This window comes from Leptonychotes weddellii, chromosome 3 (assembly GCF_054177405.1).
Source record: "Leptonychotes weddellii isolate Sample4059 chromosome 3, ASM5417740v2, whole genome shotgun sequence".
In the NCBI taxonomy this organism is placed as follows: Eukaryota; Metazoa; Chordata; class Mammalia; order Carnivora; family Phocidae; genus Leptonychotes; species Leptonychotes weddellii.
In genome coordinates, this window is record NC_138371.1 from 85499036 (window position 1) to 85512585 (window position 13550).

Here is a 13550-nt window from a genome sequence, read left to right on the forward strand (position 1 = left end):
GAGTTGATTAACACATATATTGTATTTTTTTTAAGATTTTATTTATTTGACAGATAGAGACAGCGAGAGAGGAACACAAACAGGGGTAGTGGGAAAGGGAGAAGCAGGCTCCCCACTGAGCAGGGGGCTCAATCCCAGGACCCTGAGATCATGACCTGAGCTAAAGGCAGACGCTTAACGACTGAGCCACCCAGGCGCCCATATTGTATTCTTAAAGTAATACTTTTTCTTAATTTTTTTAGTATTTCCAGGCTATAAGTCTTGTCTACAAGTTTTTTCAAATTGTTGCAGATCTCTAAAAAATTTTCCAATATATTTATTGAAAAAATCCATGTATAAATGGACCCACACAGTTCAAACTTCAATTATTCAGGGTGGTGGGGGGCAGCTGTACTCACAAACATGAGTCTTTCCCTTTTTGTTTAATGGGTAGGTGGGTGGAAGTTTATAGCATTATAAGCCTCTAGGATTAGGTTCCTGTGAGGAGTCCTTCTTAGAATTAGTATGACGGATAAGGGGCTTTGGAGATTACTTTCCAAGGTTTATTCCAGTTCTGTGTTTTATTTTTTCAGACAGTTTATAAAAATGAAACGTTTATTATACTTTTTCATCATTAGTATGTTCATGATGTAGCAGTTCACACTGTTGCAGCTTTTAACAACAGATGGCATTTGGGGCCCTGCAGGACCGGTTAGGGAATGTTTATATGTTTTATGTGAGTTCATTCTCCAATGGCTTGAAAACAGTAGAGTGAGGAGGACTGGGAATGGATAGAGAAATTGTGCAGTTAGCAGATACAGACTATAAACTCCTCTGTCAAAAGTATGTTCCTAACTAATGAAGGTAGAAGCTGTTGGGAAGAGGAAACCTCAGGGTTTAGGATACCAAGCTTCCTGTTGAGGGAGTTAGGAGATGCTAGCATAAGGCACAAATAACAGGCAGGACATTCAGTTAACAGGCTAGTGAAAACTCGGGACAGCAAGAAAGAGCCCCTCTCTGCACTGACTTCCAACATGATGAAATGAGATGGGGAGGTCCTGAAAGAAACACCGTGACAAATTTGAACTTTAATTTGATAAATATTTACCTAAAGGGAAATTTGAAGCATAGGAAAGATGAGTTTTTTGGTGACTCCTCCTCTTCCCAATTTTGCCATTTGAGTGAGGGCTTCCAGAGCAAGGTGAGGTCATTACTATAAATAAAGCCCCAGTTTTTGCATGTCTGAATAAGTGTGCTTATATTTCCACACACCCTTCTGTACAAGTTACTTGTCAAGGAGGTGAAGTGGCTAATGGATGATGGAGCATGTATAAGATCCTTATGGAGAAATTAGACACGTGTTTAGTAAATGGATAGATGTAACATGTTTCTGAATGGGAAGACTTGAATGTTTTAAGGTAATTGAGCTATAATGTATTTCCCACAAAATCCCCACAGGTATCCATCAATAAAGAAATGACTACATAAATTGTGGTACAACTGTACTGTAGGATATACAAACAAAAATGGAGTAAACCTACATGTTTGAAATGGAAATTACCTCCAGGACACATGGAAAAAAATGCAAATATAGCCATAGGAGTACCTAAGTACAAAAAGCAAGTATTAATACACCTAAAGGGAGAAATAGGTAGCAATACAATAATAGTAGGAGACTTCAGTACCCACTTTGATCAATGAATAGATAATCCAGACAAAATACTAATAAGGAAACATTGATTTAAATGACCTATTAGACCAGATGGACTTAACAGGCCTATATAGGATAGTCCATCCAAAAGTAACAACACATGTTCTTCTTAAGCACACAGGGAACATTCTCCAGGGTAGATCATGTTATGCAACAAAATAAGTCAATAAATTGAAGGAGATTGAAATCATTAAGCATCTTTTCTGACCATAATCTAGTGTGAAACTAGAAATCAATTACAGAAGAAAACGGGGGCACCTGGATGGCTCAGTCGTTAAGCATCTGCCTTCGGCTCAGGTTGTGATCCCAGGGTCCTGGGATTGAGTCCCGTGTCGGGCTCCCTGCTCCACAGGGAATCTGCTTCTCCCTCTGCCCCTCCTCCCACTTGCTCTCTCAATATCTCTCTCTCTCAAATAAGTAAAACCTTAAGCAAACAAAAAAACTGGGAAATCAACAAGTATGTGGAGATTAAACATGCTACCAAACAACCAATTTCAAAGAAGAAATAAAAAATTCTAAAATACCTGAGACAAATGAAAATGGAAATACAACATACAAAAATTTATGGAATGCAGCAAAAGCAGTTCAAAGAGGGAACTTATTTTTTGTTTGTTTGTTTTATTGATTTAAGTAATCTCTAAACCTAACATGGGGCTCAAATTCATGACCCCTAGGTCAAGACTCACACACTCTTCCAACTGAGCCAGCCAGGCGCCCCTAAGAGGGAACTTTACAGGGATAAATAGCTACATCAAGAAACAAAGATCTCAAATAAACAATCTAACTTAACATCTCAAAGAACTAGAAAAGAACAAATGTTAGTAGAAGGAAGGAAATAAGAGAAAATAAAGACTAAAATTAGACAATAGAAAAGCTCAATGAAACAGCTGGTTTTTGAAAAGAAAAAACAAAAGACAAACCTTTAACTAGACTCACCAAGAAAAAAAGAGAAGACTCAAAATCCAAAGGAAGAGGAGACATTAAAACTGATAGCACAGAAATACAAAGGATGGTAAGAGACTACTATGAGCAATTGTACACAAATAGAACAACCTAGGAGAAATAAATTCCTAGAAATAGACAACCTACCAAGACTGAGTCGTAAAGAAATAGAAGATCTGAACAGACCAATTACTAGTAAGGAGTTTGAATCAATAATCAAAAACCTCCCAACAAACAAAAGTACAGGATTATATGAATTCAATAGTGAATTCTACCAAACATTTAAAGAAAATTAATGCCAGTCCTCCAACTCTTCCAAAAAATAGAAGAGGAGGGAACACATAAACTTATTTTACAAGGCCAGCATTACCCTAATGCCAAATCGGACAAGGTCACCAAATGAAAAAATTACAGGCAATGTCTCTGATGAACATTGATGCAAAAGTCCTTACATAATATTAGTACACCAAATTAAAAAATATATTAAAAGGATCATACACCATGATCAAGTGGGATTTGTTCCAGGGATGTAAGGATGGTTCAACATCTGCAAATCAGTGTGATACACCACATTAACAAAATGAAGGACAAAAATATGACCACCTCAGTAGATGAAGAAAAATCACTTGACAAAATTCAACATCCATTTATGATAAAAACTCAACAAAGTGGGTATAGAGGGAATGTACCTCAACATAATAAAGGCCATATACAACAAACCCACAGCTAACATCATACTCAAATAGCGAAAAGCTGAAAACTGTTCACCTAAGGTCAGGAAGGAGACAAGAATGCCCACTCTCACCACTTTTATTAATCTAGTATTGGAAGTCTAAGCCAGAGCAATTAGGCAAGAAAATGAAATGAAAGGGATCCAAATCAGAAAGGAAGATGTAAACTATCATTATTTGCAGATGATATGATATTACATATAGAAAACTCTAGAGAATCCACCAAAAAAATTGTTGGAATCAATAAATTCAGTAAAGTTGTAACATACAAAATCAATATGCAAAAATGTGTTGAATTTCTATACACTAACAATGAACTATTGGAAAGAGAATTTAAGAAAACAATCTCACAATTGCATCAAGAATAAAATACCTAGGAGTAGATTTAACCAAAGATGTGAAAGACCTGTACACTAAAAACCGTGAGACATTGATGAAGTAAATTGAAGAAGATACAAATAAATGGGAAGATATTCCATGCTCATGAATTGGAAGAATTAACATTGTTAAAATGTCCATACAACCCAATCTATGGATTTAATGTAATCCCTAACAAAATTCCATTGGCATTTTTCATAGAAATAGAACAAATAATTCTAAAATGTGTATGGAACCACAAAAGGCCCTGACAAGCCAAAGCAATCTTGAGAAAGAAAAACAAAACTGGAGGCATCAAAGTCCCTGATTTCAAACTATATTACAAAGCTATAGTAATCAAAATAGTATGGTATTGGCCTAAAAACACACATAGGTGAAGGGAAGAAAATAGCCCAGAAATAAACCCACACATATATGGTATAACATGAACAGCTAGCTATCCCCTTTAAGCAGAAAAATGAGAAATCAACAAGAAGATAATATTTTCATCTTTCAAAGTGTGAAAAATGTGAAGTTTTATAACAGGTGTTAGCAAAGTAGAGATTTAGGCATCCTCCTAACGTTAGGTAGGATTTAAATTTGAAGAAGCCTGTTTTGGAAGACTATTTGGATTTCAATCAAAATTCTAATGTGTATAACATTGAGTCCAGAACTTAATTTCTAAGACTCTGTCTTAAAGACATGGTCATACATCTAGACAAAGATGTATAGATATAGATATTCATTTGCAACACATTAAAATTAGGAATCAACCAGTGTTCTATATGCTAGAGATTCAATTAGGGTACATCCTTATGTGGAATGCTATGCATCTGTTAAAAATAAGTGGTTCTATATATTCTGATATAGACAGAGTTCCAGAAGCTGTTAAGTAGAAAAAAAGAAACCTGAGGAACAATACATAAGGCATAATCCCATATACGTTAAATTATACGTTTAAAATGTTATACACTTACATATGTTTGCATTTGTATATATTTAGTAATAGTTTTCATTGAGTTGCCTCGTTCTAAACATGCTAAACAATGATCTCATTTCATTCTCACAACTTATCTATTCACTATTTTTACCAATGAGGAAACAGACATGGAGAAATTAAGTAACTTTCACCAGATAAGATTTAAACCCAAGCATTCTGACTCCTGAATAATCATTGAACTACAGAAAGAAAGAAAACTGGAAGGAAGCACAGTGTTGAGAGTGCTTACCTGAGGAAGGCAAGAGGGGCTGGGGAAGGGGAATTTGCAGGTTTTTCATATATGTTTCTATATTTGAATCTTTTACACAATGTTCATCATTTACTTATATATATTTCTTTACATTTTATAATTTTTAAAAAGATTTTCTCTATTTATTTTAGAGAGAGAGAGCAGGGGGAAGGGCAGAGGGAGAGGGAGAGAATCTCAAGGAGACTCCATGATGAGTGCAGAGCCCGATGGAGGGCTCAATCCCAGGACCCCGAGATCATGACCTGAGCCAAAACCAAGAGTCCAACACTTAACCAAGTGAGCCACCCAGGCGCCCCTACTTACATATTTTTAAGGGGGGAGAAAGGCTCGACAAGGATTCACCTTTGTTCTATTATGTAAACGAATTTTAAAATAATTCATAATTCAGGGAAAAATGTGGACTACTTTTCCCCTTCATACATTTTCCAGGCTCATCTGCTTAAATTATGTGAGATGTTTGAGGTTTTCGTGTTATCTCTATGGTCTTTAAATTTTTGATATTATGCTGGTAAGCCGTGCACTGATTTCATTACCATAGATAACCCAGTTAAATATTAAGTGTTAATAATCACTTAGCATTTTACAACCTAGCTATTGTTATAAAAGTAAGGATTCCACATACTTCCTAACAGGTCCTTGAAAATGGAGCTGGCTTGGAATTCAGTGTTTATTGTCCTCCTAAGCTTTTCATGCTGGGGGTTAGATTGGGAATCTGATAGAAACTTCATTTCAGCTGCTGGTCCTCTCACCAATGACTTGCTGTACAACCTGGGTGGTCCACCGGGAACCCAAGGTTCTAACTTTGCAGCAGAGGACAAAAGCGTTTATGTTTGTCAACAACCACTGCCTTCTTCCCTGCCGGAGTACTTCAGGCGTGTTCATGCCAGTGAGATCACCCATTATAAAGTATTTCTGCCGTGGGCACAACTTCTCCCAGCAGGAAGCTCCGAGAACCCAGACAGCAAGACAGTGCAGTGCTACCGGCGATTCCTCGAGACCCTCAAGACAGCGCAGCTTCAGCCCCTGGTCGTTCTGCATCAACAGACCCTCCCCGCCAGCACCATCCGGAGAAGTGCAGTCTTTGCTGATCTCTTTGCAGACTATGCCACATTCGCCTTCCACTCCTTTGGGGACCTGGTTGAGATCTGGTTCACGTTTAGTGACTTGGAGGAGGTGATAAAAGAGCTTCCCCAACAGGAATCAAGATCTTCACGTCTCCAGACCCTCACTGATGCCCACAGAAAAGCCTATGAGATTTATCATGAAAAATATGCTTCTCAAGGTAAGTGCACACCACCCTGATGGCTGACCCACTGGCCATCTTCATCACCCACCTTCCCCTACCCTCCTTATAGCAGGACTTAGCATTTCTTCTCACTCCCCTTCAATAATCTTGTCATGTGTATTCATTAGTGAGAAAATAACATTGTACTGAAAACTTCCCCATGGAGAGGGGCACAAGTGGCTCATATTGCAGAGTGCCCAGCATTTCCTTTGAAAATCTCTTTTCAGCACTCCTTCCCCAATCCTGAGTCTGTGCCACCACGGAGTATCTTTCTGCCCTTCCTTCTCCAGTCCTGCCTCCGACTCTCCAAGGCTTCAAGATTGCCCGTCCTCCCTCAGTCTCCCCTTTCTCTCCTGCAAAGCAAGTTATGCATTCTAGCTGAAGTTTTCATTCCGGCAAAGAAGACAGATAAAATAGGGATATACTGATAGGTAGTGAGAAGAGCGTAATTGCAATTGTCCATATTCCTGCTTCAAAGCTAATTTTGATTCAGGTTCTGATTCAGTAGGTTTCGGCAGTATGTATATTTGTATACATAGTATGTAACATATATGCCATACTTGTAAATCCTACTGTTTAAACTTAAGATATTTTATAAGTATATTCTCATTTTATTAAAAATTCATTGAAAGAGAGCATGATTTTTTTTTAAGATTTTATTTATTTATTTGTCAGAGTGAGAGAGCACAAGCAGATGGGGAGAGGCAGAGGGAGAGGGAGAAGCAGGCTCCCCGCTGAGCAGGGAGCCTGATGTGGGACTCGATCCCAGGACCCTGGGATCATGACCTGAGCTGAAGACAGACGCTTAACCAGCTGAGCCACCCAGGTGTCCCGAGAGCATGATTTTCAATGGTCTTACAGATTCTCATCATATAAAGGGATCAGAGTTTTAAATATTTCTTTCATGGGGTGCCGGGGTAGCTCAGTTGGTTAAGCTCAGGTCATGATCCTAGAGTCCTGGGATCGAGCCCCGAGTCGGCCTCCCTGCTCATCGGGGAGCCTGCTTCTCCCTCTCCTCTCTGCTTGTGCTCTCTCTGGCTATCTCTATCTCTTGCTCTCAAATAAATAAATAAAATCCTTTAAAATATAAATAAAATAATATATATATAAATGAGAGAAATATTTATTTATTTAAAGATTTTATTTATTTGAGAGAGAATGAGAGGGGGGAAGGTCAGAGGGAGAAGCAGACTCCCTGCTCACGGGGAGCCCAATGCGGGGCTCCATCCCAGGACTCCAGGATCATGACCTGAGCCGAAGGCAGAGGCTTAACCAAATGAGCCACCCAGGTGCCCCATATATATTATTTTATACATAAGTTTATTTAATTTTCACCATTATGAATTACACTGCAATGAATGTTCCTATATATAAACCTTTGCCTACCTTCTGATGAATTCTTTCTGATTCTTGGAATTGAAATTACTAGGTCAAAAAACATGCATTCTTTAAGACTTTAAAGCATGTTGCTAAATTATCTTCCAGAAAAGTTTTAATAGTGTATACCAACATTTTTTTAAAAAAGATTTTATTTATTTATTTGAGAGAGAGAGAGAAAAACAGCATGAGAGGGGAGAGGGCTAGCGGGAGAAGCAGGCTCCCCGCCGAGCTGGGAGCCCGACGTGGGGAGCCTGACATGGGACTTGACATGGGACTCGACAGTGGTACCCGATCCCAGGACTCTGGGATCATGACCTGAGCCCAAGGCAGTTGCCCAAACAACTGAGCCACCCAGGCGCCCCAGTGTATACCAACAGTTTTAAAACTGCTCTGACCCGACTCAGCCTGTCTTCAATGATGTAATCATTTTTGTTATTGGTAATTTGACAGCTGAAAACTATTATCTTCTTATATGCTTCATTTGCATGTATTTGATTATAAAGAGATCAAATATTTTTTCTATGTTAAAAATGAAAGCAGGGCAAGGGAAGAAAGTGTGAGTGTGGACAGGGCCATTTCAGACGGGGGTGTCGGGAAGATTGTCTCAGAAAGGACAGCAAGGGAGGGATCTAGCAAATGGATTGGAGAAGAGGATTCTAGGTGGAGAGAAGAGCCCCTGCAGGGGGACAGCGACAAGCCCAGCAGTCACTTTAGTGAGCTGGGAGTAGAGGGTGGGAGATGAGGAGAGGTTGAATTTGAAACTGGATTCTTTGGAAAGAACCCTCCTTGGAGAGGGTGAGCAAGTAAATGTTTGTTGGCTATAATTCTACTGAAGAAGCACTGGGTAAATGAACTTTGAAAGAAGGCAAGACTGAACTTGGTTCATCTCAAACAAAGGAAAATCTATCTTGTTTTGAAGACAGACTCCATAGACTTATTTTGATTATAAAACTATATAAACATGTTTATTAAAATGTTTGCAGATTCCATTTTTAATCTTCATCAGGTTACTAAAGGCTGCTTTTTAAGCTCATATTTTCCTTTTCTTCTGCTGCTCATTCCTCCCATCCTTCATTTTGTGTTTCATCAATATCATTAGATTTTCTACCCCAATATAATGCAGGACACAAAATAAATTCTTTTTCCAGTCTCCTTCCTATTCCCAAAGGTGGTTTTCTTCTTTCTCTCTCTTATTCTCCTCTCCCTTTTTAGTCCAATCCCATAGCCTTTTGTTCTTTTTAAAATATATCACCTAATATACACAAAAAAGTTGTATAAAATATATTGGTTAAAAGCAAAATACTATAAAAAATTACTGAACTGCTTTTTTTAAAAAAAAGCAAAATACTATAATAAATACCCTGTGAGTGACTTCTCAATCCAACAATTAAAATAGAATACCACCTCAGATCAACTAGGATGGCTGTAATAAAAACAAAACATACAAAAGCAAGTGTTGGCGATGATGTAGAGAATTTGGAACCCACACCACTGGTGGGAATGAATGATGGTGCAGCTGTTTTGGAAAACAGTCTGGCAGTTTGTCAAACAGATAAACTTTAGAGTTACCCTATGACTCAACGATTCGTCTCTTAGGTATATCTCCAAGAGCAATGAAAATAAATGTCCGGGCGAAAACTTATCACAAACATTCATAACAGCATTTTTCATAATAACCCAAAGTGGAAACAACCCTAATGTCCCTCAACTGATGGATAAACAACATGTGGTGTATACATAAAATGGAATATTAATTACCCAAAAAGGAATGATACATGCCACAAAACAGGTGCACCTTGAAGACATTAAGCTAAGTGAAAGCAGCTCGTCAGAAAAGACCACATATTATATGATTTCATTTATATTAAATCTCCAGAATAGGCATAGAGACACTACAGTAGATTAGCAATGTCTAGGGCTAGAAGAGAGAACGGGAAGTGACTGCTAATGGATAAGAAATTTTGGTTTTGGTGATGAAACTGTTTTAGAATTAGTGGATATGATTGCATAGCTTTGTGACTATACTAAAAACCACTGAACTGTATACTTTAAAGATTTCATTTTTAAGTAGTCTCTGTACCCAACATGGGGCTCCAACTATCATCCTACTATCCCCGTTCCCCTCTCTCACCTCAGCCCTAAACACCCACTAATTAGCTTCCTGTCTCTATAGATTTCCCTGTTCTGAACATTTCATATGAATGGAATAATATAATATGTGGTCTTTTGTGACTACCTCTATTGGGATTTGTTGGATATTTCTCACATGGATAGGCTGAGATTATGAGTTTTTGGAAGGAAGATTACAGAATAAAGTGCTATTTTCATCATATCATATCAAGGGCACATACCATCAACATGATTTATACTGTTGAAGTTGACCCTGATCACCTAATTGAGATTGTATTTGTCAGGTATCTCTAGGGTAAAGTTACTCTTTTTTCCTCCTTTCCAACCTGCACTCTTTGGAAAGAAGTCACCATACACAGCTTACACTTAATGACTGGGGAGTTATGCTCCCTCATTTTTTTTTTTTTAAGTAAGTTCCATGCCCAATGTGGGGCTTAAATTCACAACTCTGAGATTAAGAGTTGGATGCTCTCGGTGCCTGGGTGGCTCAGATGGTTAAGCATCTGCCTTCGGCTCAGGTCATGATCTCAGGGTCCTGGGATTGAGCCCCACTTTGGGCTCCCACCTCAGCGGGGAGTTTGCTTCTCCCTCTCGCTCTGCTTCTCCATTTCCCTCTGCCTCTCCTGCTTGTGCTCTCTCCCTCAAATGAATAAATAAAATCTTTTAAAAAAAGAGTTTAAAATAAAAGAGTTGGATGCTCTACTGACTGAGCCAGCCAGATGCCCCAAGTTATGCTCCCTCTAACAAGTAGTTTTTTAAAGTTATTTTCTAGGGGTACCTGGGTGGCTCAGTCAGTAAACCATCTGCCTTCAGCTCAGGTCATGATCCTGGAGTCCTGGGACCGAGCCCTGCATCAGGCTCCTTGCTCAGCAGGGAGTCTGCTTATCCCTCTCCCTCTGCCCCCGCTCATCTCTCTCTTTCTCTCTCTCTTCCAAATAAATAAAATCTTTTTTAAAACAGTTATTTTTAAAACTTAACCAAGGAGGCAAAAGACTTGTACACTGAAAACTTTAAAACATTGCTGAAAGAAGGTAAAGAAAACAAAAATAAATGGAAAGACATCCTTTGTTCATGGATTGGAAGACTTAATATTGTTGAGATTTCAGTACTACCCAAAGCAATCTACAGATTCAATAAAATCCCTATCAAAATCCTAGTGACAGTTTTTGCAAAAATAGAAAAATCCATCCTTAAATATGTATGGAATCTTAAAGGACCCCAAATAGCCAAAACAACCTTGAAAAAGAACAAGGTAGGGGTGCCTGGGTGGCTCAGTTGGTTAAGCAACTGCCTTCGGCTCAGGTCATGATCCTAGAGTCCCGGGATCGAGTCCCACATCGGGCTCCCTGCTCAGTAGGGAGTCTGCTTCTCCCTCTGACCCTCCCCCCTCTCATGTGCTCTCTCTCTCTCATTCTCTCTCTCAAATAAATAAATAAAATCTTTTAAAAAAAGAAAAGAAAAGAAAAAGAACAAAGTTGGAAGACTCACATTTCCTGATTTAAAAACTTACTACACAGCTACAATACTCAAAATAGTGTTGTACTAGTGTAAGGACATACATATATACCAATGGAATAAAACAGAAAGCCCACAAATAAACCCTTGCCTATATGGTCAAATGATTTTCTACAAAAGTGCAAAGACTGAACTTTCAGTGGGGAAAAGAGAGTCTTTTCAACAAGTGTTCCTGGGAAAACTGAACATCCACATACAAAGGAACAAAGTTGGACCCTAACCTTGCACTATATACAAAAATCACCTCAATCATTAAGAATGCTCAGCCATTATGGAAAGCCAATCAAAACCACAATGTGATATCCCTTCACATCCATAAGAATAGCTATTATTTTAGAAAGCAGAAAATCACAGGTGTTGGTGAAGATACAGAGAAATTATAATCTTCATGCATTGCTGACAGGAGTGTGAAATAATGTAGCCAGTATGGAAAAAGAGTATGGCAGTTCCTCAAGAAATTAAACATAAAATTACCATATCATCTAGCACTTGTGGGAACAGACACAAAAGAACTGAAAGCAGGGACTTACACAGGTATTTATACACCTATCTTCATAGCAGTGTTATTTACATAGCCAAAAGTTTGAAATAACCCATGGATGGATGAGTGGATAAACAAAATGTGCTATTTACATACAATGGAATATTATTCGATCTTAAAAAGAAATGAAATTCTGACACATACCATAACATGGATGAACCTTGAAGACATTATGCTAAGTGAAATAAGCCAGTAACAGAAGGACAATTATTGTAGGATTCCACATACACAAAGGACCTACAATAATCAAATTCACAGAGACAGGAAGTAGAATAGTAGTTACCAGGGACAGGAAATGGGGAGTTACCTGTTCAATGAATACAGAGTTTTAGTTGGAGATGTTGGAAAAGTTTTGAAGATGGATGGTGGTGATGGTTGCACAACAAAGTGAATGTACTTGATGCCACTGAAATGTACACTTAAAAAATTTAATGGTGGGACACCTGGGTGGCTCAGTCGGTTGAGCTTCTGACTTGATTTCAGCTCAGGTTGTGATCTCGGGGTCGTGGGATCGAGCATTTTGTCATGCTGCACACTCAGCACGGAGTCGGCTTGTCCCTATCCCTCTGCTCCTCCCCATGCTTGAGCTCTCACTTTCTCTCTCAAATAAGTAAAATCTTTAAAAAAAAAATTTAATGGTAGGGGTGCCTGGGTGGCTCAGTCGGTTAAGCATCCGACTCTTGATTTCAGCTCAGGTCATGATCTCAGGGTCATGAGATCAAGCCCTACATTGGGCTCTGCACTCAGCAGGGAGTCTGCTTGAGATTCTCTCTCCCTCTCCCTCTCCCCTTCCCCAGACCCCATCCTCTCTTTCTCTCTCTCAAAAGAATAAGTAAGTAAAAATAAAAATTTAATGGTAAGTTTTATGTTATATATATTTTACCAAAATTTTTAAAAAATTATATTCTGGGGCGCCTGGGTGGCTCAGTGATTAAGCATCTGTCTTTGGCTCAGGTCATGATCCCGGGGTCCTGGGATCGAGCCCCACGTCAGGCTCTCTACTCAGCAGGGAGTCTGCTTCTCCCTCTCACTTTCCCTCTGTTCTCTCTCTCTCAAATAAATAAAATCTTAAAAAAAAGAAAGAAAACAAAATATAAGTCTTTCATTTATTTCATGACATCCCTGTAAGGGATAGTTTTGAGTAATCTGCCTTTTGCAGCATTTTAAGAAGTATAGTTTATGCTTGCACTGGGAAAAGTTTGGCAACCATGGTGGGGAAGTTTGATTATTTTGTGTAAGAATTTCTGGAACTTCAAGTACATTTGTTCACTAATTCTAAAAGCAGCTTGCAGAGTCAAATAGAAATGCTTTGTGAGTTCATTCTGCTTAGGGATTAACTGTAGTCTTGTTTCATTTCATTAGTCTAGAGATGACACTAAATTGTACATCTTAAAATGTTAAGCACAAGCTGTATGTTCCATGTGTGCTGACATGATGATGGACCAAAGCACGGAAATCTGTGAAAGGCGAAACGGAACCATCCGGCACAATCACTGAGTAACTAGATAATGGCGCTATCTTATCAGAACGAGGACTGAATGTCTCTAAGTGATATTCCTTACTCAGAAGATTTCAAAGTTCTATCATGTTTATCAAAATAAAGCCCCTTTGGGGGCACCTGGCTGGCTCAGTTTGAAGAGCGAGCGACTCTTGATCTTGGGGCTTCTGAGTTCGAGTCCCATGTTGGGCATAGAGATTACTAAAACAAAGCCAAACAAAGCCAAGCACT

At 38.7% G+C, this 13550-nt stretch overlaps 1 protein-coding gene across 1 annotated transcript in view; it reads left to right on the plus strand.

Annotated features, from left to right (window-relative positions):
- The first annotated feature begins 4855 nt into the window (after positions 1 to 4855).
- The window catches only part of LCT (lactase), a 52765-nt gene continuing 44070 nt past the window's right edge, over positions 4856 to 13550 (plus strand). Inside the window, exon 1 of the mRNA XM_081814539.1 lies at positions 4856 to 6252. Within this exon, the coding sequence (XP_081670665.1) occupies positions 5613 to 6252 (640 nt within the window). The 5' untranslated portion in view covers positions 4856 to 5612. The remainder of the gene's footprint in view (positions 6253 to 13550) is intronic.